The sequence below is a fragment of the Strongylocentrotus purpuratus genome, unplaced genomic scaffold, assembly GCF_000002235.5.
Source record: "Strongylocentrotus purpuratus isolate Spur 01 unplaced genomic scaffold, Spur_5.0 spur5_scaffold_5, whole genome shotgun sequence".
Taxonomy (NCBI): domain Eukaryota; kingdom Metazoa; phylum Echinodermata; class Echinoidea; order Camarodonta; family Strongylocentrotidae; genus Strongylocentrotus; species Strongylocentrotus purpuratus.
This window is the reverse complement of record NW_022145611.1, coordinates 28,308,998-28,336,939: the sequence shown is the minus strand read 5'-3', so window position 1 is coordinate 28,336,939 and position 27,942 is coordinate 28,308,998. Positions and strand designations below refer to the sequence as shown.

At 37.0% G+C, this 27,942-nt stretch overlaps 1 protein-coding gene and 1 long non-coding RNA gene across 3 annotated transcripts; both read left to right on the top strand.

Annotated features, from left to right (window-relative positions):
- The first annotated feature begins 22 nt into the window (after positions 1-22).
- Positions 23-20,411, top strand: LOC115929453. Its single transcript, XR_004066503.1, has 2 exons — positions 23-58; positions 18,675-20,411. It is a non-coding gene; the product is annotated as an uncharacterized LOC115929453 (long non-coding RNA).
- Positions 1,552-19,767, top strand: LOC575373 (CLK4-associating serine/arginine rich protein). Of its 2 annotated transcripts, XM_775777.5 has the most exons (15): positions 1,575-1,779; positions 5,893-5,990; positions 7,001-7,173; positions 8,037-8,121; positions 8,498-8,652; positions 9,406-9,502; positions 9,898-9,976; positions 10,479-10,561; positions 11,010-11,288; positions 11,916-12,335; positions 13,038-13,101; positions 14,288-14,348; positions 16,141-16,199; positions 16,550-16,700; positions 17,848-19,767. In XM_775777.5, exons 1-15 carry the CDS (start codon positions 1,681-1,683, stop codon positions 17,937-17,939), a joined length of 1,995 nt encoding a protein of 664 aa, XP_780870.4. In that variant the 5' UTR covers positions 1,575-1,680; the 3' UTR covers positions 17,940-19,767. The 2 variants fall into 2 exon arrangements, with proteins under 2 accessions (XP_011666173.2, XP_780870.4); XM_011667871.2 differs by lacking the exon at positions 17,848-19,767 and having other exon boundaries at positions 1,552-1,779; positions 16,550-17,832.
- Positions 20,412-27,942: the final 7,531 nt, after the last annotated feature.

The following is a 27,942-nucleotide window of genomic DNA, read 5'->3' as shown; positions in this document are numbered from 1 at the left end:
GCGAGAGAGAGAGAGAGAGAGAGAGAGAGAGAGAGGAGAGAGATAGAGAGAGAGAGAGGTAAGGAGATTCTCTTGACTATCTCAAATCCATAACTATTATCAACAATAAGGGCTGCGGTTGACAGGTTATTTGTTGAAGAGCAGTTTTGATGAAGTACAAATCCAGTATAAACATAGTACATAGGGACGGATCCAGGGGGGGGGGGCACAGGGGGCACAAACAAACAAAAATAATAAGTGCTCACTACCTCCCCCCCCCCCCCCCCCCCACCGAGCGAATTTGCGGCCGACGGCTTTTTTCAAATTTTCGGGATCCTGAAAAAAAAAGAAAAAATAACGGTGCTCTAAATATATATATATGTCCTCTTACCGCTAATAGGACATATATATAACTTTTGTTTGGTCCCCCTAAATCGCAACGACTCAGCCAGCCGCTGAATAAGTGGCGGGGGGGGGGGGGTCATAGGGCACATTTTTTTTTTTTGATCCCGAAAATTTGAAAATCGCGTCGGCCGCAAATTCGCTCGGTGGGGGGGGGGGGGTAGTGAGCACTTATTATTTTTGTTTGGCCGGGGGGCATGTGCCTCCTGTGCCCCCCCCCCGGATCCGTCCCTAGACTAAAACTTGATTTTGATTCAACAGCGGCTTCCAACATACAACAATATACAATAATAACAGATCAAAAATAAGTCAGCTTAAACAGGATAACCCACGAAAGCTCGAGAGCTTATTTCGAGAGCTTATTTCCTATGTACTATGTTTATTCTGGATCCACCCCTGATTGTCTCATACATTATAAACACAGACATATTTTTTCTTCCATTTAGTATCCAAACTAATATAGTACATATTCAACCAAGCCTGTAAAAATTGTGGTACAATTCTGCAAGTTGGGAGAAAGATTAGATTTTTCAACATAAAAAAGGAAAAGGTGACGGTAATACTTCATATTAATATGTTCGGATGCAATATTATGAAAAGGAACAATTTTTACAGCCTAAACACATCTTCTATGCAAATCAATTAGTTCAATATAAATAAGCAATTTGAATAAAGATCTTCTTATATAAACAAAAAATATAAGGTGAAAGTGCTGCTTCATAACACCAATTTGTCATATTTACATAGAATGACATGGTGCATTTTTTTCAACTCCTAGATTATATTATTATAATATTACATGAGGGTCTTGTATCAGTGGAGTTCTGTAAATATATACCGTTATTTAAAAAAAAAAAAATTAACAATACAAGCAAACAACGATAATAGATTAGTGTCAGGATCGATGAGCTAGAAAGTGAGTGGGTGAGCAGGAATTAAAAAATAATTAAAACAGATACTAAAAAAATAATTTAAAAAGTTATATATAAACAATCAGCTCCCCTGCCTTCAGGGGTAAAATTTTTCCATTTTTTATAGTGTTTTGGCAATTTGTCCTTTTATATTCAACTTTTTTTGATTTCTCTACAGCTTGCTAGTTGGAGAATAATGATATGGAAGAAGAGTTTAGCGCCATCTACGACTATATTTGGGAAAGTAAGTAGAGATATGACAAGATTTTATGATGGCGGCGACAAGCTGAGCTTTTGATTGTCTTTGTAAAAAAAAGTTGTCTTAAATCGCTTGTCAGATGATTATTGAGAGTTATTTCGGCTCCCTTGAAGCTCCATAGAATTCAACATGTGGCACGAAGCAAGAAGACAAGAACGGTTAATCCGTGGAATGATGGTAGATTACAAGAAAAGGGCAGAGAGGCGTCGAGAATATTATGAAAAGATCGTAAGTAGTCGTGTACGATGGAGCAATCTCGATGAGATTGCCATCCCTAGGCTCTGCACAGGGTGGACTCCACCGCCCTCCGCCCCGTTTGCTTAGGGGCTAGGCTGCATCGTCCATCGCCATCGCATCAGGGGGGGGGGGGGGGGATGGGAGAGGGGGCGGTAGGGGTGGGATGAACTTTATTTTGTGTATCGTATACTAGATCTAGTTCTAATCTCAAATTTAATAAAATTCACAACAGGTCAGTAGATCTAGACTAGACTAGATCTAGTCTAGTGCACGAAAAAACTTGGAGCGATGTGCAGTTTGTGCACTAAGTTAGGTCTAGTCTAGACCTAGTAGACCCTAGACCTCTACTAACTGTTAGTACTGATTTTACGCGCTCTCATTGAGTGATTTCAAGTTCGGTGCGTTCGGTGTTGGTGTTGGTGTTGAGAGCTTGGAAAGGCTGCTAAACCGAGCTCCAACACCGACGGTCAATTTAGAAGGACGATACCGATCACACGTGCGCGCGTGTTATCGATAGCTCAACACCAGCATCAACGCTGAGTGACGTCCTACTTTACAGGCGAAAAGTCTTGCGATAAAAGCATAATCCATTCAGAAATTCCAATAAATAACACCATGTTGAATATCAAATGTAAAGTCATATTAAAAAATCAATAGATAAAATATCATTTCTCTTGAAATACATAATAGCTCCCAGGATTTACAGCCGTTTTGACTGTACAATTGAATTTTACCTTGGCATGATCATGAGATTCGTTCCAGATGTCCGCATAGTTACCTGCGGTATACTGCAACACCAACACCGAACTTGAAATCATGAATTTCCCAATCCCGAGGGGCTGGTGTTGGTGAATGGGAAAATAACACGTTGTAGCGGACACGCATTCGCCACCTTGGCTTGACACGGAATATTTGTCAGGATGCCCCGTGTCGGCCAGGCGCTCTCCGTCCGTTTGGACAAAATATATGCCCGTAGCTTAATGGCTGGAGTTATTAACTGCTCACACGTATCTCAACAATCATTCGTCCATCGACTACAATCGGTCACCTAAACGTCTCGTTCACAGCATCAATCAATTGAGCATCCTTCGAACAATCAATTTCCCTTGTCAACACTTGTCACAGGTTCTCGTCCCTTGGTTTCACTGCTCCAAGAAATCAAACCAATCATGATGTGTAGGTTGAAAGTCTTTATTGCGATCCATTCAACAATCGGGTAAACTCAGTACAAGTACAGTGCAAACTATGTGAAACTTAGCTTAGAGGCTTAGGCCAGGCCAACTATCAGGCCAACTATCAGGCCAACTATCAGGCCAACTATCAGGCCAGCCTCGGTGAGGCTGGCCTGTATCGGATACAGTGCAGTGGAAAGCCCTAGATGCACAACCCTGGTCATGCTAATAATTTCCCAATACATAAACGTGTAAAAGAACAATTATGTCCTCGTTAGTAAAACAATACTTCAACACAATATTTCTGCTAATCCCATAAAATCTTCACATATAATCTTCAGTATAACCCCTTATTCCTGATTAGATCACTACTATACAAGTAATATCCCCAAAAGAAACATGATAATTGCACCAACATGATCAAAATATGTAATTTATGCTCATTTTCCTTCAGTTTGATAATTGCTAAATCAACGATGCACCATATTGCTATAGCGCATGCTCGTACAACAGAAAATGCTTAACCTTCGTCCAATACTAAAACACTGATTTGTTACACGATTCCCTTCCCTCCCAAGCTTGGTCCCCAAGCTAACTTATCTATAACTTATGCAACAACAACAAAACAAATCAAAACTAAAATCCAAGTCTTTTCTGACAGTTCAAAATGGCTCTTTTCCAAAAGTGTTCAACTGTTCAAAAGTTAGTTCGTTTCCTTTCCTTCTAGATCTAGGCATCCCTGGGCTCATTGTTCTTTCTCTCCATTGTCGTTCCGCACTTCCGTCAACTCGACCAGCTGCAACACCGTCAATGCTACCTCCCGTCGTCCCCAAGCTCCGTTAGCTCGACCAGCTGTGACGCAGTCAGTCTTACTGCCCGTTGTCCCCAAGCTCCTTCAGCTCGACCAGCTGTGACGCGGCAGTCTCACTGCACGTCGCCCCCAAGCTTTATCAGCTCGACCAGCTGTGACGCCGTACGACCTACTGCCCTTCGTCGTCCCCCAGCTCCGTCAGCTCTACCAGCTTGTGACGCCGTCAGGCCTTCTGCCCGTCGTCCCCCAGCTCCGTCAGCTCTACCAGCTTGTGACATCGTCAGACCTACTGCCCGTCGTCCCCCAGCTCAACCAGCTGTGACGCCGTCAGCCTTACTGCCTGTCGTCCCCCAGCTCCGTCAGCTCTACCAGCTTGTGACGCCTGTCAGACTTACTGCCCATGGTCCCCCAACTCCGTTAGTGCTACTGTCGTCGTCCCCCAGCTCCGTCAGCTCGACCACTCCACACCATCAGCTATCCCACTTCTGACACCATGTGTAGCGGACACGCATTCGCCACCTTGGCTTGACACGGAATATTTGTCAGGATGCCCCGTGTCGGCCAGGCGCTCTCCGTCCGTTTGGACAAAATATATGCCCGTAGCTTAATGGCTGGAGTTATTAACTGCTCACACGTATCTCAACAATCATTCGTCCATCGACTACAATCGGTCACCTAAACGTCTCGTTCACAGCATCAATCAATTGAGCATCCTTCGAACAATCAATTTCCCTTGTCAACACTTGTCACAGGTTCTCGTCCCTTGGTTTCACTGCTCCAAGAAATCAAACCAATCATGATGTGTAGGTTGAAAGTCTTTATTGCGATCCATTCAACAATCGGGTAAACTCAGTACAAGTACAGTGCAAACTATGTGAAACTTAGCTTAGAGGCTTAGGCCAGGCCAACTATCAGGCCAACTATCAGGCCAACTATCAGGCCAACTATCAGGCCAGCCTCGGTGAGGCTGGCCTGTATCGGATACAGTGCAGTGGAAAGCCCTAGATGCACAACCCTGGTCATGCTAATAATTTCCCAATACATAAACGTGTAAAAGAACAATTATGTCCTCGTTAGTAAAACAATACTTCAACACAATATTTCTGCTAATCCCATAAAATCTTCACATATAATCTTCAGTATAACCCCTTATTCCTGATTAGATCACTACTATACAAGTAATATCCCCAAAAGAAACATGATAATTGCACCAACATGATCAAAATATGTAATTTATGCTCATTTTCCTTCAGTTTGATAATTGCTAAATCAACGATGCACCATATTGCTATAGCGCATGCTCGTACAACAGAAAATGCTTAACCTTCGTCCAATACTAAAACACTGATTTGTTACAACGTAAATCGTCAACACCGACCGTGATACTCTGTTCAGCAGACGACTTTCAACACCAGCCCTCAACACAGACTAGCGGAAATACGTCATATTTCCTGAGGTCAATCCCAACACCAGCCTGATTTCAAGTTCGGTGTTGTAGCTGGTGTTGGTGTTCTCTCAACACCAACACCAGCTGTCAACACCGAACTTGAAATCACTCATTGGCCGATCTGCTCGTGTGGCTTCAAATTTAAGTGAGAGAGGGCCTACTTTACTTAAGCGCAACTTGTAGAACTTTGTGAGAGTTTTACGACAACACAATAAAAACTGTTTTCACATTGCCAATTTGATACTTGCAAAACACTATGAATATGATGATAGTAATGAGTGTAAAAAAAGTCGCGTGTGCAGGGAGTTTGTTAAAATCAGCCAACTCCGTGCATGTGCCTTAGATACAACGAAATCCAGGACTCTCATTTCGTTCAAACATTATTTTCACTTGTTTCTTAATCATATTGTTATTGTTTCAAAAGAGAAACAATCCTGAAAAATATAATCATCTGTTTAATATTGATGTACATACCTTCATTGGTCCCCTTGATTTCCTGTAATGTAGAAGATCCCTCTGTCTTTATATAGGTTTATTCATAATACAACCACTACTACACTAGGGATAACTTGTAACATGTTAATATTCTCTAAGCATCTCAATAGGCTATTGACACTAGGCATATGCATCACATAATTTTGTCTTATATGTCCTTTTTCCTTACTTTATTTTAGAAACTAGACCCTACTCAATTTCTACGAATTCATGCCAGAGCTTCCAAGATTAATCTTGATCCAGCAGTAGCTGCAGCAGCTGAGAGTCCCCTTACCATGTATGTACAACCAAAGGTTAAAGTGACTCAGTAACATTGTTGAAGGTTGATGAAAAAATTGCTTAATTTTTGTACAAAATTTTACTTATTATATACCTTCTACTGTACTAACCCTCTGACATGCAAAAATTCCTGAAAAAATTCTCAAACCACAAAGATATCTATGGTTTTCTTTGAAGGCGTCACTGTGCGATGCCCTCTAACAGTGATTAACAGTAAATTCTCCCAACCATTTTTTAATTTTCCCAACCATTTTTCCATGAAAAAAACACATAAAACAGGCTATTAAAAATCTTTCAACACTTAAAAGTCTGTAATGGTATGTAGAGCCAATTTATTGCTTTGTGACGCTTTACATTCACCGAAAATGTAATTTGTAATAATATAGGTGGGAGAATTAAGGAATCGATCAGATCAGTTTTTCCCAATTTGTATCATTAATAATGGTCCGTTTTCACTCAAATTTTCAGATTATCTTTAATTGTACATCTAGTATTGAAGGGACTACCTTAGCACCACTTTCTCTCATCTGAACAATGTTACCAATTCCCTAAACTGTTACTCAAACACTTTGGGTCATTTTGTGGTAGATGCAAATAAATGTGAGCCTTTTACAAGGCACTTTCTAGTCATTGTTTTCTGCTATATGTGTACATGTGATGTATGCACCCTTTGGCACATGTGTATCATTGATCCCCATAATAATTCAGAATAGACAATGATATCAAATCAGTAAATGAGCCTATTGGCATGTCTGAGACAGGACAAAATGAACTTACAGGGATGCCAGTTTTCAGGCAATAGCCTAAATTCAAGCCTTTGCAAGTTATTTTCAAACCATAGTTTAGGCTTTTTTTGTGTTCAAAACAGCTCATTCTAGGTGATTTTCAGGCCCTCTGATAAATTCTAACTTAATACCTGTTGGGTTTTAGCTTAGAGCTGCATGTCTTAATTCCAGTGAATGTCAACTAAGAATGACACTCAACCCTTTTATGTTTCCTCACATCCAGGATGCCATGGCAGGGTGATTCGAGTCACATGATTGATCGCTTTGATGTGCGAGCTCACTTGGATCACATCCCCCAGCGACCACCATCACTCCCCACACTGGATGAGATCAGAGAAGAACAGAAATGCAACTATGAGCGGTATCGCACTCTCGTTCACAATGACCATGCTGAGAGTATGTCTCTATTATTACTTGGGGGTGTTTCACAAAGATCCTAAGTTGAACTTATCTCTAAGTTGGTCTTAAAAATTATGGAGAGCCATTAGTAGCCTTAAAAAAATATATGTTCAAAAGCGAAAATTAAGTATTTTAGACTTTTTATAAATTCCACATCAAGAACATGGAATCTCCATGATATTAGAAAATTTGAATGATTTGAATCAACATTTTTAAAAATAACTTTTACAAAATATTTTCATAGATGCTTACGGCTTTCCATAATTGTTAAGACCAACTTAGAGATAAGTTCAACTTAGGATCTTTGTGAAACACTCCCTGGTGTTGATCAGTTCTCACCATCATAGCAGGGACAGAGAGTTTATTCTATTTCTTTCATTTGGATGTTGTAACTTTTTTAGGGGGAGGGGGAGATGATGGTCAATTTTCATAGGAGATGGTGAGCAATGATGAAAGAGAGTTGATTTGAAATATAGTTTTGATTGTACTGAGATTGAGTGAATTGGTGAACAACACATTTTTGTTGGTGGCAGTAGTACATGTAGTAGTCCGAAAACACACTTAATTATTAAGTTTATTTAGGCATTAACTAAAATCATATCAAACTGGTGGCCACAAAAAGCACATTGAATTTTCAGGATTTTTCAAGTGTGATCACGGAATTATCTTTAATTTAAAGATTGATTTAAAGAAAGGTTTTGTGGAAATCTCAAGTCGGTATGAAAATGTAAGTACAATGATAGAAGTATTCCAATCTTACATTAGAGATAATAGTAAAAAAAAAAAACATGAGCATTGTCAATTTCTGAATGTTCTCACAGCATTATGATGTAACATGATAAATCTTCTCTATTCTGCAGTTTCCGAGGAGCAATGTCTTCATCAAATTCATGTGGAGGAAATGTTTCCGGATATTCAGAAAAGACCAGGGGATGAGAAAGAAAAGTGAGTTTTATCCATGCAGTTACAATATGATATATATTATGATTTGATTTGTTTCATTATCATAATATAGTGCATCATGCTTTTCTTTTATAGAACATGAGTTGAAAGTTGTCAGCATGAAATTTTATTACAGGTCTCTTTTTGTTGTATTTACCTAGTAAAGCACATAGAGTGACTTTCCTGTTTATTATGTACTTAATTACTTACTAAATAAGTTTATACATAATGATTAATGTTGGGTAGGAGTTTCTGAAGTGGAAGTTGAGAATATATCCATACTACCGATTTAAAAAAAAAAAAGCAATGACACACAAATGTATTTTAAATTACATCAATGATCATACAAATTACCTATTATCTGTCATTTACGATGAAGGTTATCTGCCATGAGAGCTGCCATAGGTTTTACTTATGATGTGAGTGAAAACTCAAGTCTATCCGTGGAAGGCAAAAGTGCTGCAAAGGAGGAAGAGGAGGAAGACATTGACAGTGACAGTGACTCTGATGTCAGCTTCTCAGAGATTGATCTAGGTAACATTTCTGTAACGTTTAGCTTCAATTCACAGAAGGAAGTTAGAAAACATGCGTTCAACCTCCACGATGCCCTAAAATATGTGTATACGGTACATGTATAAGCAAGTATATTTTTGCTTGCCCATTGGATATGAGGAGATGCATGTACTAGGCTTATGGAAGTTTAAATTTATGATAATGATAAATCTCTTTTGGTTTGAGCCATTGTCTAATACTTTTGGATAGTTGATTATGTGAATTGCTCAAAGAGCAATGTCAGCACATGCATCATTGATTTTTGCACCTCAAAGTGGGTGGAGTTCTACTCTACAGGTTGAAAACTTTGTTGTTCTTTATGTTTTCCTATTTGTGCATACTGTCTATATTTTGTCCTTGAAATGATAGTTTTTACATGTGTTAACAGAAATGACATTAAATTACATGTGTCCACCACTGAATGTTTGGATAACTATCAATGCATATATAGTCTTTAGTACATGTAACAAATATATGTAGGAGGTTTGCAGCAATTTTGAGCACATATAGTTGCTCTTATTGTTGAAAGTGCTTGTTAGTTAGCTGTATGTGTGCATAAGTACAATGAAGTTATATGACCATTTTTGTGTGCAGTTTACAATCATGTATGCCATTCTTGTGTTTCACCTACGATTCATGCCATTAATCTTGCAATATGAATATTTTGGATAACTTGTGTTTTGATGCCAAGATATATTGATTTCTCATCGTTCACCTTGTCTCTTCATAATGCAGATGTTGTCATTGATGTAGAAGAGTTGACAAAGGAAAGCAAGACTCAACTCAATGTGGTTGGAGAAAAGTATGGTATGGCTCCAGAGGCATTCATAAAGTGAGCATCATTTGTTTTTTTCCCCCTCTCCATTGACTAGAGTTCATACTTTAGACATGCCTCAGTTGACTTAGAAAGACAAAAGAGGGTTTTTTTTTTTAATTTGACATTTACTTTATAGACTTTGTTATAGATAAGTGATAGTTAAATTTAGTGAATCAGATGGAAAAGAAATTGATTTCATGAGAACATGTTTTCTATTGTTTCTTTGTTTACTTTCAGAATTGAAGAGAATTTGTTTTTAAAAAATAGAAATGAAATTAACACTTTGCACTCAATACACCAGTGCACTAGCTCTCTGTACATATGGTTTGAACCTACACTAATTTCTTTTCCGCTTTTTATGAGTACCAAATTAAATGTATATGTATTTCATCCTTTTTTGCTGGTTTCAGAATGCTTAATAAAGAAAAGATTGAAGCTGATGACATGAGGCAAGCCAAAGAGGATGAGGAAGAAAAAGCCATGTTTTCTGTAAGTTTCAATGTATCCAAATTTTGATTTGATCTTGTCATATTTCTCTGTAGCTGGTTGATTATTGTTTTCACTCATTACAGATAAAAGTGAAACAATATAATTGTGTATGCAATACCATCATCAAAATGTTACGTATTCAGAGCCTTTTCAATTCAAGATATGACGGTTTTAGGCTGTAATTATAAGAGCAGGACAAATTTTGCTCAGATCTGTATATAGTATTTGTAAATTATTCCTTTGAAGTTGAGAAAAAATTATGAGATTCAATTTTTTTAAATGCAACAATATTTACACAATGAAATTATGATATGTGGTTTAAAATATATTAACATTGTTTTGCTGCCAACTTGAAACGTTCCTATTATGCAATGAAGTAATTTTTCTCATTACATGTATCGTCAGACCGAAGTTCAGAGGTTTTGGTCTTACAAAATGTGCAGTTACCTTTGAGTGAATCATATCAGCATTGTTTTATTATTTCTCTCCTGCATTGTCACAGGGAAGGAAATCTCGCAGAGAGAGAAGAGCTATCATTGAGAGAAAGCTTCGGGAAAGGAAGACTGCTGGAAATAGTCCACCAAGGTAACTTGGCTTGAATATCAGAGCAGAATATTGCCTGGTTTGGGGCTGTATAGTATATCCTTGTGAAATAAAGACTTGAGATATTCCAGACTGTCCAACTAGAGCCTCTGATATAAATATTCTTGCAATTGTTATGATAGGAAAGTAAAATTGAGCTGTGTACTTATCAGCAATAAAAGTGATATAAGCCCACCCATGTACATTATACACATAATAGGATTAAATTTGATACTAGCCCCTCTGACATCTATTACATGTCATTTGTTAAGAAAGGAAAATAAAATTCAAGTTAAGTGTATTATAAAATTAGAATAATATTTGGTTGTGATGTAAATGACCTTAAACTTGTCAAGAAATAAAAGAAAATTTAACTTTGTGTAGATAACCATGACAGCAGTGAGCTATATTTGTGATCATTCTAAACACCCATGTGTTTATTTCTCATCAGCTATGCTGCACGTGGTAGTCCGACCTACGACCCTTATCCAGGTAGGAGCTCTTCCAGGTCATCCTCCAGTAGCCGTGACAACTCCCCAGAGCAACCGGGCAAGGTCACCTTCATCACCAGCTTCGGAGGCGAAGAAGACGACAACGACAGCAGCAATAGCAAAGCAAACAAAGACAAGAAGTCAACGTCTGCTCCGTCATCCTCTTCTTCTTCAAAAAACCGTCCAGGCTTCTCCTCTTCATCACTCACTCGTAGCACTGACTCACACTCCAAGTCATGGTCGGTCTCATTCCATTTGAACTTCTTCTTGGCAAAAGAGAGATTGAGAGATTTAAACAAAAAGATATAATCTGATAGAACAAAAGCAAAATTATATATCCCCCCCAAAAAAAAAATAATAAAAAAAAAATAATTTTAAAAAAAAATAAAAAAATACAAGAAGAAAGCACTCCTGATGTATTGAATACCACTTGATTTTTCTTTTGAAGTATGATGTCGTTCAAAATGAGGATTGATTTTGGTGTCTTTACTCAAGGCAGTATGGTATTTTCAATTTTGGTTCCTGGGGTAAAATTATTTTACAGGTTTATAAGTTACAGACAAGGATATATGCCTGTTGTGTATGTGTATTTAATGAATTACGTAATGTGATATATGTGATTTTGTATTGACGTTTCAGAGAGAGAGAGAAGGTAAGTATTGCTAAGGAGCATCACATACTTGATAATTCTTTGCTTTTTAAAATTGGTTATATACTTTCATTGCTAGTACCGAAAAATAATGACAAAAGCCCTTTACTTGGTTATTACACTGTTGTATCTGTGTGTACATGTTTACCTATACAATAGAAGCTGATGTCAAACTGTAAGAGCGAAACCTGTCACAGTAATTTTTGCCTTCTTTCAGGCACAAGGATTCACGAAGGTCTTCCACACGATCCCGATCTCGCTCACGATCCCGATCAAGAGACAGAGGCAGCTCCTACAGGTATGACGACCACCGGCACAGAGGGAGATCTCCTTCCGATTCAAATGCCTCCTCCAGATACAGACGAGGGGCACGCTCTAGAAGTGACTCCAGGTCTCGCTCCAGATCACGTGACCGAAATTGGAGGTCGCGGTCTGGTTCTAGGGATAGGCGGCATTCTTACAGTTATCAGCGAAGCCCACGCTCGCGCTCAAGGTCAACTTCACGCAGCGGCCATCAGCCCTATCATCGTAGATCAAGGTCAAGATCCAGGTCAAGATCCAGGTCAAGATCAAGGTCAAGAAGCAAATCTCCCCCTCCACAACGCTATGCTATGATGTCTACTCTGAGCTCTTTAAGGTAAGATAGAGTCCAAGTTAAGTTAAGGGTTATTTATGACTTCTGGAAATTTCATTTGAGGGAAACCGGCTTAAATTGCTGTAACTCTGATTTATTAACTGTGCCATAGAGGAGTTGATCATGTGAACAGGTCTAAAAAAGCACAAGTCGTGTTTACACAAACTAAACTGTGTCGTGAAAATGGTCAGGACGACTAGCATGTTTTCTTAATTTCTCCCTTGTCTTTGACTCTGTACAATTTAACGTCATATCGTTACCAGAACCCATGATCTTGAATGATTTATTATTTCTTCTACATATATTTCAGTGATTGGTTATATTTATCACTACAGATGGATGTTGCCAAGTCCAAGCTATTTTGTCTAATACGCTACCAACCATATCTAAGTTTACAGTATTTCTCATGACTGCATCAAGCTAGAACTTGAATCTGACAAAACATCAAATAGCATACATGTATTTTTTAATTTCAATTGATGTACATTATTCTATGATATATTTCAGTAATGCCTGGTAACGTATGGCACATACCTTGGACATGCTCTCTTACAAGTGACTAAATTTTTTCCATTGCAATTATACATATTTATGTTATAACTATATAAAAATTTATGCTACAAGAATACTCAAGAAGAAAAAGTGTGTATATTCATTTTTATGACATCTCGCATCATTTTTCTTCCCTTTTTTCTTTCTTTGCAGGCAAGAAAGTGAAGAGAAAAGTATTGCTAAAGCAAAAGCAAAAGCAGCTTCTACCCCCAACAAAGTCAGTATATATAGCTAACAAATATCCCCCATCATATATATTGACAAAAGTGCTCTGAGGCAATACTTAATGAAGAGACTTATATGAGAGTTTGGCTTAAAATTAAGATTTTATTTGCCATCTTAAATACCTTTTCTGAGATTCTTGCTTGAGAACCATTTTAAAATATAATATTGGGAAAATAAGGTATGATAAATTCAGAGTTCTTAAGATCTTCTGTCTTTCCTCAGTGTTAAAGATTGACTGCATGATCTACAAGTACAATTTAAAAGATACAAAATGTGCAGTCAATCTCAAAACGGCAAAATAATCATCTCTCCGTAAAGAATTCTTCGGTAAAGCATCCCTATATTCAATGCATATAAACCTGGATGAATTTTACTTTCCCATTCTGGCATTCACAAGCCATATTAAAAAAGAAATGTGTCATAACTTTGTATTTATATCAACCGATTATTTCAATACTGAGTATGATTTTACATGGAAAGTAAGGAAAGACTTTCACATTTGATATCTTTGATATCTTTAGACGATTGGAACGCAGTTGTCAAATGCATTCAACTTTCGTTTTTATTTTGCTGAACAGTGAATCACCAACATGGGGCTAGAATAGCTCAGTTGATAGGGCATGGGGGGGGGGGGGGTGTTACCCCCGAAGGTCGCAAGTTCAAATCCTGCTTCAGCCTTATTTTCTTCATATAAATGTAACTAATTGATGCCAAGGTGGTAGGTTTTATTATTATTATGTATTATTAGTAGTAGTATTAATTTTCTAAATTTTGTTTTATGTTTTGTATTACAAACATTGCAGAAACACCCTACGCTGATACTAATTTAATGGAATTTAAAATGTAAATCATGACAACAGAGAGAATGTAAATTTATTTTGGTATCAGATAAGCATATAATGTTGACCAATATTGAACAAAAGAAATTGTAGCATCCATACAATGTCTGGACCAATCTTCAGCAATAATTGATATTTCATTGTTTCTAAGGAGAGGATTTATAAGGGGTGCATATATGATATAGAAGTAGAAGAATATATGATAGAGAAGAAAACTATTTCAGCACAAGATCTTTTAGCCATAGTCTTGACCAGCTAGCATATGAAGAAACATTTTAGGGGTTACCTAAGTTTTGAAATGGAATATGTTGTATTAACCAATGTTGCTGCATTCCACAGCCCAAACTGACTCAGCGTGAGAAACTGAAACTGAAAATGCAGAAGGCCCTAAACAAACAACGTAAGTAATTAGAACGTCTAAGTTTTGCCAATCACCTCCAGATCTACCTGTATACCCAGAAACAAGCTACACACTGGTTTGTATGAATGCAGGAATGGACTCAATCTTGTTATTAGCATGGTCTTTTGATATGTTCCCCACCTCATTTGTGTAAGGGTGTATACTTGTGGATGTAAGATGTAATTGTGGTATACCTAACTCTGCCATCCCCTGACTGTCTATGTGTGAGGATGTGTTTGTGTGTCTATCTCTTCCCTCTCCCTTTATATTTTCCTCCTCCTTTCCTCCATCTTTTCCGCCTCCTTCCCTCCATCTCTTCTTTTACTGGCTCAAATCTTTTACTGAATCAAAATGCCTGGTTTTCTTTATCAGCTCATCTCGTTATGCAATATCTTCTATCTCTGTGCCAGTCTCTCTATTCTGTTGCTATATGCCTAGTTTTTTTGTTGTTGGTCTGGTTCCTTCCATCTCTCCAACTTTCATCTTCTTTCATGTCATTGGGTATTGCTAATGAATATATCAAGTACATTGATTGGTTATGGCCCATTATCGTAGAATAGAATTATCAACTAACGTTATCCTTCATACTTCATGCTTTTATTCACTTTATAAGAATGTCCATGTCTCTTAAAATAGGCCAATAAAAATGTTAACCTTAAACAAAAACCTCTGTTGTAAAACCTTGTAACCATGCAGAATGCTATAACCTTGCATGGTGTGAAGTTGTGTAATATTTTTATTGTTAAGTATGATCCTGCTTGGGCAATTTTGAAAATAAATCGAATCCGATCTGATTCAGTGGCAAGGGCCGCATAACAGAGCACAAATCATGTAGTTATTATTTTGTTTATATAATCAGATTCTGTATTTATTTCATAGCACGTCTCTGAATTTTGCAAGGTAGTTAGTGGGCAACATTGAGCAAATGACATCCATCTTGCCATATGTGATACTTTGTGTAGTGCTATGCAAGTCCCTTTTTTCTTCTGTTGAATTCCATAATGAAGTTTACAGTATAACCTGTACTAATGTACAAAAAAAGTCACGATAAAATTATGCTGTTGCCTTTCTCCCCCATTTTTCTGTCTCGGTTCTTTTCCCTTTCTCTCATTTCTTTCATTTTACACTGTTTGTTTCTCTCTATCTGTATCAATTGCACTTCCTTAGATTTCTTTTTCTCAATCCAACTGTTTCTATTTTATATGCCTCGACTCACCAGCAGATATTCAGGACAAAATATTGAATGCATGATTTCATAATTTTGCAAATGTAATGTCAGATCTGAGGAGATTCCATGTACAATGCATCAGTTTGCTTTCACCAGACTTGATGGATGTGTGACAAAAATTTGCAAACTGGGAAATTACCCAGAACTTGCTTCCAGAGTTCGCAAAGCATTCGGTCATGGTTTGGGTGGGGAATCAATGTTAATGAATTTTCCTGCAGGACAGTTCTTCTAAAATTGTGCCTCGTTATGTAAGATCTGTCAATCACAATAGTGAAGCACACTATCTGTGACTAATAACTTCTATTAGTTAAATTCTAAATGACATCAGATTCCCTAGAAAAGCTGTTAGTGAATGTCTTTGAGACATTTGCTTTTGACCTTGGAATTTTTTTAGAATTAAGTTCCTGTCCTGGCACAACGGGCAGTCGAAAGTTTCTCTCCATCAGGCTGTATGCACTTGAATCACAGGGCTATGATCTTCTCCTCTGACTCTGCTTTTATTACTTCTCAATATCAATACCATATTTTCTTAATAATATTACCTCTTAATCTTCTTTCTTACAGATAAAGCGGATAAGGTCAAAGAGTACAACAAGAAAAATACAAAGATTTTGGAACAAGAGGTAAACCTTTTCTCTTCTTGATTAAATGATTGAATAGGGAGAGTGTTTTTGCACAACAAAACCTGGAAGACACCCAAAGACACCTTGAAGGTACCTCAAAGGCACTTGCAAGACATCTTGTAGACATATTCCAGACGTCTTAAAGGCTCTGTACAGACACCGTAAATACACTTCAAAAACACCTTTGGTATTTACAAGTTGGAAAACACTAAACCTGATGAATGTTTCAAATTTCAATTTTGGTGATGCAATCCTGTTTGACCCAGTTTCTGTATAATGAATTGAATGATGATGATACATGTATTCTTCACGTATCCTAATGATGGATCATTGCTCTATCCACTCTGCAGGATCGAGACCATGTACTCAAAGAGCAAGCCAGGAAGATGCGCATGAGGGAGAGGGAGAAGAAAGAAAAGGACCGAGAGGAGTATGGTTGGAGGCGCTCTAAATCTCGTTCACGATCAAGGAGTCGTTCCTATTCCCCACCACCAAGACGCAGTAGGGCCATTTGTCTTTTTTCTTTTTCAAACTGTTCAAAGTTGGACACCAGGACATGGGCCTCACTTGCAAAGAAAAATTTGAGAGTAGAAAGTGCTGTATTACACTTTGGAAAGAAAGAGAGAGGGGGAAAAAAACCTGGGAAAAGAGTAGAGTAGGCATGTTAAGATTTCCATGGATTGGACAAAATACTTGCATGAAAACATTTGGGTGCAGAAGTGCAGTACAGTGCATCTGTGTGTACTTAAGAGAAAGCAAACATATACAAATAAAACACATGGAAAATACTGAATCAGGCTTTTTACCATTGCCATGGATTGGACAAAGGCTTGCAAGAAAGATAGGGAGTCCTAGTGGAGTACTGTCTGCATCTCCATTTGAAAAGGGATAGGAAGTCCATTGTAAAACATTGTGCACTTTGAAGGTTGGGGTTAGCTTGGCAAATTCTCATTTAAAAAGAATTATTTCTGCCAATTGCTGGAGTCAGGGATATCTAAAAGAAAAACAAAAAGTATCCACCAGTATGATATAATACAGTGACTCATTGCTCTTCTAAACATTGATTGGGTAAAAAGAAAATGACAGAGACACTGTTATATAGATAACTCTGCCTCACGCAATGTGTGCATGTCAAGTGTGATGGCACTTCATATATTTTTCTTTCCTGGACCCTACAGGTTGTACTAGCATGAGGTCATTAAAGCACTTGGCTAGTTACATGTTGACGCAACTGCTTTCAGTTGATATCAAAAACAGCATTTTCACTTCACAAATTTCAAAACTCTTTATGAACTCATCCTAGTGTATGTTGGAGGGAAGAGAATCTTTGGCGGTTATTTTTAGTTCATCTTGTTATAATCAACAGGATTCAGCAATACATGTATGTTGGTGGTAATGTTACTGTCCTCAGAGCAGAAGTCTTTTTTTTACTGGTGTACCTTTTATTCACATGAAGATTGAACGATCATTCAATCTTCATACTACATTTACTTCATTTCCATGTCAATTTGAAAAATTACTGATATGTGTCAAATTTCTCTCCATTACAGACTATTGTATGCCAGTGCCATATTCCTGCATATGTGCCCCCCAAATAACTTAATTCTAAACTTTGTTTTGTTTTATCTTTGCTCCCCTCTCTTTGTAGGTTATCATCATTCCCCTCCTTCTAGGTCAAAGTATCGCAAGTCGAGAAGCAGATCAAGATCCAGATCTCCTCCGTCTCAGTATAGGTATTAGTATGGTCAGCATGGTTCAGCAGAAGTACATCGAGAAGAGGAGGACTGGAGGCAAGAAGGGTTTTTAGAAGCATAGAGAGGGAATAAACAATGGAACGAGGGGAAGGAGGGGGGGGGGGGGTGAGAAAGATGAAGGGAGGGAAGAAGGGGAGAGAGAGAGAGAGAAAGAAAGAAAGGGAGGGGTTGCAGGGTAGATAAAAAATTAGAGGTGAGATACATTTAAGAGAGAGATATACTAAAGATAAGACTAATAAAAAGTGAAAAGAGGGAAAGAGTGAATAAGCAAGAGAGAGAGAGAGAGAGAGAGAGAGGGGGAGGGGTTGCAGGGTAGATACAAAAATAAGAGGCGAAATACATTTATGAATAAGAGAGATATATATACTAAATATATGACTAATAAGTGAAAAGAGGGAAAGAGTGAATAAGCAAAAGAGAGAGAGAGAGGAAAATAGAGATGCATTTAAGAGAAGCTCACAGACACTTTCAAGACTCTTGTTATTTCAAGGTGTCACATATTTCTGTAGATTACTCTAGTCTATTTTACCTCATGATTAGTGATGTCTTGGAATGTCTGTGACTATGTGAAGAAAAGGTTAGTAGGTAGAAAGAAGTCACAGGTAAAGTATCGGGTAAGCTTGTGAAATCACTGTTACAATGCCATGTAGCTGTATCTCGTGATTGAAGATGATTTGCAATGTCGCTAGGTGTAGATAGGTGAAGGTCCAAGTCCATTGAGAGAGAGAGAGAAGAACATGAGGGAATGGTCGGTGGAAGTAAAATTGTGATGGACAAATTATTGAATGCATGTACGGTGTAAATGTACAAGTAATATGGAAATGTAAATACATATTGACATTAACTTGGCAGGTCATCATTACTAAGTTTTCACAATACAGGCAAAAGAAATATCTAGGTTTGACCATATTATGTCTTCTGGTACAGTGTACATTTTCCCTTCTTCCAAGTACCTGTATCTCGTGTACCTTCCCTAAAAATGGCTATATACCTGTATTAGAATCCATCTTTATCAATAGATTATGAGGATTTTTGTTTTACTTGATGAAATACACATTATTGAAGACGTCCTCAATGATTATTCTGTATACATAATATGAGTCGGGTTTACTTCTTGGTGCATGTACATTTAGATGTTAAAATCTTAGAATATTGTGTTTTTATGTTCATTGAAACACCAGTTGTTTACATTGGTTACTTAAAGGAATATATTATGACATATAGTAATCTCTGTTGATGTGCAGACAATGTAATAGCTGATCGCAGCTGATCTGATTTGAATACCAAATTGAGGATGCCGAATAATTTGGTGGAATACATGAATTGAATAGCAAAATTGAGGATGCATAATCATTTGACAGAATACATGAAACTGGCAGTTGCATTATCTAGGCTTCTGCTTGCATCTTCACTTACATTTTGAATGTGAAGATGCAAATAAAGGCCTTAAAAATAAGCATTTACACACCTTTTGTTCATGCTTTGCATGCTACCAAATATTGTAATGGTTGTCATATTTTCCTTGGTATTGCTGCACAGAAACTTTCAAGTCTTCTGCTTTTTTGTATTAACTTGACCAACTCCAAATTTGAGTGTACAGTTCCTTGTTGGTGCGCTGTGTCTACATTTGACCCTCGGGTTGTAGATCATTACACACAAGACTAACTTGATTATTTATACATTATGCTGTCTGCCTCGTCCATGGGGTGTAACTGGAATTTTGCAATCTTGTGGATTTTGTTAGAATTTCCTGAAGATTTTAGAATTCTGGTTCATGAAACTTGAAACTGAAATATACAAGCTATTCAAGGAAAGATTTTGGGAAGAATGTGTAATTATTTACAATAAATCAGATATATGCTGTAGATGACACACTATGATAATCATTTAAATTTTTAATTGATTATTTATTGCCTGCATGGTCATTGGACTGTGCTAACAAGTTTAGTATGCAATTCCACATAATGTTGACGCTTATTAGTAAGTTTATTGAGAGGTTTTGAATTTATGTCTACTATCAAAGTTATGATATATGATCCCGGTAGTTGAGTAAATTGTTTATAAATTGCAAACAATGAATTGCTATATTAAAAAGGAATAGCATATGTATATAATATTAAAACATTTCATTTTGACCAATAAACAAATATGTTATGAACAATGGTATATCCAGGGAAATGCATAATACATGTAGGTCTAAGGGTTTCAAATTCTATTTTTATATTATTATCATTTTTTTTTTACAACCCACTCTGACCATTTTTGTTGCAAGGCCACGTGTAACAGTCGTATTTTTACGTTATTTTTTGTTTTTTGTTGGGGGGGGGGGGGTGGGGTATGTACTTAATATGAAATCAATATCAAATGATGATTTGCATTATATTGTTTCATTTCCTATACAGAACAGTATAACAAGCATTGGAAAATTGCTTGAAATAAAATATGAAAAGAAAAAAAATTAGGGAGTCCTTTGCATTTTTATTCTGATATCATACGATTGGCTAGTTTGGGAAGAAGAAATATTTAGTGAAATATAAGAGATGTGTAATGTTATGTATGAATGGATGTGCACTGTAGGAGGTGAATGAAGTGAAGTGCTTTCTGAATGTTGTTTGTCTTTATACATGTCTCTCTTGATACAGGAACAATTGACACTTGTCCTATACATGTATTAACAACAAATGAAGTTTGTCGTGAAACTATTGATGTGACGAAAAGAGGTCTGTCTGTATACATGGTGTTGTGTTAATTTTATGATTCGTCCGAAAGTGGTCATGAGAGAGCCGATTATTTGACAAGTGTAAAATGTCTGGATTGCTGAAATTCCTTGGTTTGATTCTTGTCATTTCTGTTCATTTTTTACTCTGAATTTGAAGCACGGATACAGAAGTCCATGTTTTGAAGACAAACCGGATTATAACAAAAATGTGTTTCCTCTTCATTTTGATGATTGTAGTTGTGGAAATTATATTTTTCTAGAATGCAAACCTTTCTTTTTAAAAGTAGGCCTACGTGTATTCTCAGTTTCACCGTGAATCTTCTCTTGATGAATACGCTTGTATCAATTCAATGTTTAGAACACATCGGTCTTTATTTTTTCTCGTGCTAAATATATTAAGAAAAGAAAGTGATATACAGGTCTACATGTGCATTATTCTGCGGATGCCACATGCCGACAATCCTCCTTTTCTCTCTTCCTGTTGTCCAATTTATTTTAGTCCATCCTAGCTAGTCCACGTTATATATATATTATATCTATCTCTCTTCCCCTTATTATTTACTCTAAATTTCTTTGTCTTTGTCTTTTTCAACATGTCATTCAATCTCCACCTTCTTTTGTTCTCTATCGTTTTATTATTGGCAAACACACTTATTAGGTCCCGTTTCCAAAGTCCTCCCATTTCTTCTAATCATCTCTTTCTCCCTATCATTATCCCCTGTCCGTTTTGCTTTCAACCTTTTATTTTCTCACAAATGTTCCTGTCCTGCCATTCTCAATCATTCCATCTCATTCCGTCATTCAAGCTGTACATTATACAGATCTTTTGTATGATCTTCATGTAGTGTATATAAATGTCGCCATTTTTCACATCATTATTTCACATCGACATTTCATACGAAATCCGCCCGTTATTAGGCGTATAATATTGACGTCAAAATGAGAAACGATGCCACAGATTGTGTAATCAAAAAAACATTTATACCACAACATTTCATTTCAGTGATGATTACATCATGGTTCATATCATTTCATATACGAATAAAAAGACATGCATATACACTTATCACGGGTTCATATCTAGCAAAACAATATTCAAATAAAACAAGAGCAACTAACAGCAAGTTAAATATCCACATTGAAAGAAAAAAAATCGCACTGCAAACGAGCAATAATTCGTGGGTTAATTCTTTGATCAAAATGAGCTAAGTTAACAAAAATCTGATAAACAATGTAACAGATTTTCTTCACTCCGTTCATTGTATAGTCCATAAATGCATAACTAAGAATATGATCACTAATGTATCTTCTTCAGGATAATATGCTGTTACAAAGGAATGTCGAATACATGCAGAATAATGAGATAATTTCAGGTAGAGCTTTCCGCATTTTCCTGACTTACAAACAAATCATTTGCTCCTAAAACAGAGGAACAACATGACCACGTGCATTTGTACTAAAATCTGAAAGTCTAATATCTACGATGGTCTCATAAACTTGCTAATGAAGGGAATCGTGTTCTCACATATGTAAATACATCGATACAATAAATAATAAGCACTGATCGTTGACAGGATTTAACTCTTTAAATAACACACAATAATTCAGCAATTGTGTCACACTTAATCTGCAAGCCGATGATGATAGTTACGTTCAACCTGTTCGTAGTAGATTGGTTTGCCAAAGAAATACTCTTCTTCTGTGCACAATGATCAATTCAAGGTAATAACCGTATATTAAGTCTATGATTGACTGCATAACTATATTTTCAATATGCTAATTGGAACTATTCTATGCGTTTTGTGTATATTATTTATATTCTATATCTATATAATTTCAAATAAATATAGCAAGTAATTACACCTTGCGAACTGGGGAATTACTCCTTCAATATAATACACATGTGGCAAGAAATGTTTAAGCTGCTGTTCTGAGTGGCTGCGGTGACCATAAATGTTTCACTCGGCCGAAGTAATAATCTACACCATCGTACAAAACAATTAGATGTCTTTGGCATAATCTCACGTATTGTTATATTTACATAATACACACAAATATACATGTTTCAAACTGACTACAACTACTAAAATATCGAGTACAGATCTGAAATGATACACATCATACACTGCATTTATCGTTTTTTGTTACACACCATGGAAGACATAAACACACGATAAGGCACGGCAATATAAAATAAGACACATATTTCAAGGCCCCGTCTTATAGAGATTTGCCATTGATCCAAATCAATCGCGAGTTTGCAGTCCCCTATCTCTTATGTGAATAATTAAGATTCACATCAACTCTTTATAAAACGGGGCCGAGGATAATATATTTCATTGTTTGTGTCCTCCCACCCCCCTCCCATATTTTGCATTACTTACGAGAATGTTTGTTTTACTTATTTATTCTTCTATAGTTCTTTGATACTTTCATTTGTGTCTCCTATATACACTCATTAACAATTTGATTGTATAATTCACGTTTATTTTTACATTGACATCTATTTCTAATTGTCATGTATATCTTCATTTATATCTGGATACTTCTCGACTAGGTAGTCACTATTTGTTGGGGATTTTTCTATATAGGGGTTATTATCCTCATGTTATCGTCCCAGTGGCCCGGTCGATGTTGGGGATAATTGCCCGAAGTTGGTATGTCAGAGAGTAATTGTCCAAGAACGGTTTTTGTCACGCTCTTTATGGGAGGCAGGACGGATCATACATGAACGTATTCAAGTTGCAACGACGAAAAAACATGATAGTTAAATCCACATCAATAATGATAAAGAAAAAAACGCTAGAAAATCAAAGGTTACACGTTAATTGACTATGACAACAGTAATAATACTGTAATAGTTGTGATCTTGTAATCATATAATAATTATAATTATAATAATAATAATACTCAGTTTTTATAAAGCGCGTATTACAATTATATCAGAACAGGATAAATGTACTGTTTTTAATCACCAAAGTAGACTTATAAGCTTTGGAAAGAGTATTTAATTGGAGATTAATCAAAATCCATGTTTACGTCAAACATAATTACTTGACATTTTATCTAATTAATGTTACAAACAGGCGTAATGATTTACAAAGGTTTCAAGAGAGGAGGTAATTTTTACATGAAAACAAATGCTTAATTTCAACATAATAATACCAGCGTATATTGTTTCAAAACGATTAATAATAATAATAATAATCCGGTTTTTTATATAGCGCTCAATACCACTTTCTGTTCATAAATATCTTCATACAAATATCTTAATTGATTATCACCAAGAAATAGGTCAGTAGCTTCATCTCCTGGAAGTTACTTGCTAAGAAATTAAAGTGTATTGTTGAAATTTTGGATGATCGTGAACCAGCAGATTTATACTTGTACATTACTTCTACTAATATCTCAATCGCATAATGTACATACTAAGAATATATAGAGCGTTTAAATTACTAACGCTGCTTTGCCAAGGATGTGTGGACGGGGGCCTTTAAGGATCGGAATTGAAATCGACTTTAAATAGTCGCCTATAAATGTCATGATTAGGGTCACAGTTATTATGACAAATGATATATGTACACCGTATACCATGGCCACACACAACACCACTACATCACATAAGCAATCAACACAAACTTGGTTTAAGCGTTCCACAACATGTACAAAGTCACACGTAGGCCTATATTAAAACGTTTATATCACTTCAAATTAACGCGCTGTCCCAACCACACAGCATGGTTTTTCCAAAAAATTAGTATGATTATGAAATACAGTAAGAAAAAAAATAGAAGCTAGATAGATAAGGGAGAGTGAGGGAGAGTGAGAGAGACAGAGAGAGACAGACAGAGAGAGAGAGAGAGAGAGAGAGAGAGAGAGAGAGAATGGGGGGGGGGGGGGGGTAGGTGTATCATGCACAGTGTAAGCATTAAAGTTAAAAAAACATAAACATAAGTGGTCGAGGTGGGGTACTTGTGGTGCAATTATATATGAAAGTCTCGTTTCCAAGCAAGGCGGAACTTTTGTGAATCTTTTTCATTTCAGCATGTTCATATAGTCTTAACCTGTGTGGATATTTTTGGTAACATTCACGGAAGGAAGGCATTTCAACAACCAGCCAGATAAGGGCACCAAGAAATACAGGAAGAGGAATATGAGAAAAAAATTGAAGAGTAGTGATAAGTAGTTGGCTTATAGGATAAAAAAAGCTAGAAGGAATTAATGGAAGATGGGGAGAGAGAGATGTGAGAATATTATTTTGGAATAATCAATAGACTGGATACGGAATACAATAAGAAAAGGAAAAAAGAAACAAGATAACCGACGAACTTTAAAGGTAGTGAATCCTTTTTGCAGCCAACATCAAATTCTGTAGAACTTTGCAGGAGTTATGAATATGTCACGTATGTCCTATATAAATGCGAACGTTAGCAGTGTCCTATAGTGTTCAAATTATGCAAGGAAACCCGTTTTCTCTCAATAACTTCACTGTCAGACACTATTGAGTGAGTGAGTGACTTCTTTTTTTGTTTGGTAAAAACATACATAAAATGAGCTGAAATGGGTACATGAACATTATTTTGTCTACATTAATAACCCACTTCTTGTAATGGACAAAATTAAAACTGATTGAATCTTTGCGGAGCACAAAACGCACAACCGTTTGGTAGAAGGGTCTGAAAATCAGGATATTTAATGAAACGACTGCAATCCCTAAATTCGATTCGACAAAAAAAGGACACTTTTCAAGTCCTTTCGTTTTGAGGGAAATTCTAAATTAGTATTATCTTTCAAGTGCCGTTGGAATTTTACCTTTTCTTTTTGGGGCCTGCAAATGGGACATAATCACTTTAAGGGATAGCAAACGAAAAGCCAAAGAGAGGGGGAGGGGTTCGGTAAGTGGATAAGAACGAGAGCGACGGTGAGAGAAAGAAGGAAGGAAAATGTGTAAGAGAGGGAAGTGGAGGAAGAAAGATAGAGAGGGGAGAGAAAGATGAAGAGGATAGAGCAGGTAGAGGAAGAGAGGAAGAGAAGAAGAAGAAGAATAGGAGAGTGGATAGGAAAAAAGATTTACAAGGTATAATCATTAACCCTACCAGTACCAGTGACGCATCACCCCGCACATCACTCGGTAGTGCGTATTAACTGTCATCAAGGCATATCGAATGGCGACCACCGCCAGTTAAGGTTGCATCTTTAAGTGGTGGTCTAGATTTACAAAGTGACTTCAGCGCCTCACGTGGATAATAGCAAGGAAGTAATGCGAGCAGATGGTCTATCAAACTGCACCAGATGATCAAGAGCAATATATAGGCACTATTAACTATATACGTGCTCAATCGCAGATAACTGGTATGTCGTATAGCAAGATGTACGACTGGTTCCTGCCCGTGTCTGGTGTGGTCGATTTGGCAAGCTAATAGGGAGAGGGGGTGTGGTATCACGGGGTAAACAAACTTCTATCAACAAGACATTTCCCTTTTCTGTATAAACAAATTTTAAAGTCAGTTGTTATGGTGGGGCGGGGTGGTAGCCGAATAGGCAAAACAAATTATAGTAAGAAAATAATTTTGAATTCGTTATGAACATGTAGATGGCGTACCGTATTAGGGGCAAGAGAACAAAGAGACGCCATAAGAAGATGCTGGTATGTGGGTCTACGTGATGCATCTAACAGCGTGATGCTGACTATACAATAAGACTGTGGGGGAGGAGACAAGATTGGAGGAAGGGTAATAATGTCAGAAGATAGAGAAGGTGATTGTAGGGGGGGGGGGCATGAAAGACACCCCATCGGTATTGACTAATGTTCTCTAGTATAGTCACAGTATGTGTTAATGAAAACGCAAACCTTGCCTATATTGAGAAATATAATTTTCTTATCCATCACTTAAATAGCTCACATGAGGCAAATGATTTGTATTCATTTGTTTTCATTAATCTTGTGGAACCCATGCAAGTACAGCACTCTGTAGTTAACTCAGGTATGACAGTCTCTACCCTCAAACCGAACTGATGTCATATATCAAATTACGTACTGAATGTATAGGAAACAAAGGTGTTATATGTCACAGTCTCAGCATAATTATACACGTGGCATGGAAACAATGGAAAGAATACAAAAAGAAATTACAATGTCAAGGCTTGCCACGTAGAGATGATTATACATTTGACGAAGAAAACAATCCGAATTCAACCTGTCTTTACAAAGCTCAATATGTGCTTTTCTCTTTGATATGAGATATGTGTAAAGCGTATTGGGAAGAGGTAGACAGCATCAACTCGTAATGGTTCTTCAAGTGACTAACAAACTGGTGTGGGGCTGGGATGTGTTGACAATTAAAAGCTATAGTTTCCACATCACTGACGAGCAGATTTAACAGAAGAACGGAATAACGCAAAGTTTACAAACAGATAAAAACATATAAAGTAGAATTAACAAGTATTTAGGAAACGAAATAGTCACAACATTGGAAACAACATGAACAAAGCGAGCACGAGTAATGAGGTGGGGGGGGGGGGGGTGAATATGATACATTCGAACAACCACAATATACTATGAAAGAAAACAAACATTTCAAAGTTGCCCTACTATCTACTTATGAGAAGGGCATAAGGAGATGGAGGGAGGAAAAGAGAGAGACAGAGAGACAGAGAGAGAGAGAGTGAAATACTCCAAATAAACATGATAAGTACCGAGAGTATGAATTTAAGAGAGTACATCAACATGAAATTAAACTACTAATATGAAGTGTAGCCGAATAAGAAAACATTTAGAATCGAAAGCAAAAGTGGGTGTTGGACCATTATCATTAGTCATTTGGATTTGAAAAACAAACCTTTAATCTTTAGTGCAACATGGAGAATAGTATTTTGAAACGTGAGCTTGGGAGGGTCAATGATTACATGATCCCTGACATTAAACTTCCAAAGCGTGTAATATTGACGAATAATGTTTCTATTGTTTTGAGAAATTTAGCATTGTCCTTAAAAACGCGTGAGTATACAGAGATGCCAACTTTTGGAAATCAGAAATAGGGAGGATTTGTAATCGACACCAATTAATGTGCGCGTAGCGCACATCTCGAGCGCGTAGCGCCCGACACATGCGGCCGGGGTCCAGGGCCCGCCTTAGGGCCCTGGAAGCTCTGGGGTTCTAGATGCTCTCTGGTGCAATCTGAGCCTTATTTTGGAGCATTTTACATGTGTATTTAGTTAAATAATTCCCCCTTTTTTTTTAAATAACATAAAAATTGTACAAAATGCATGA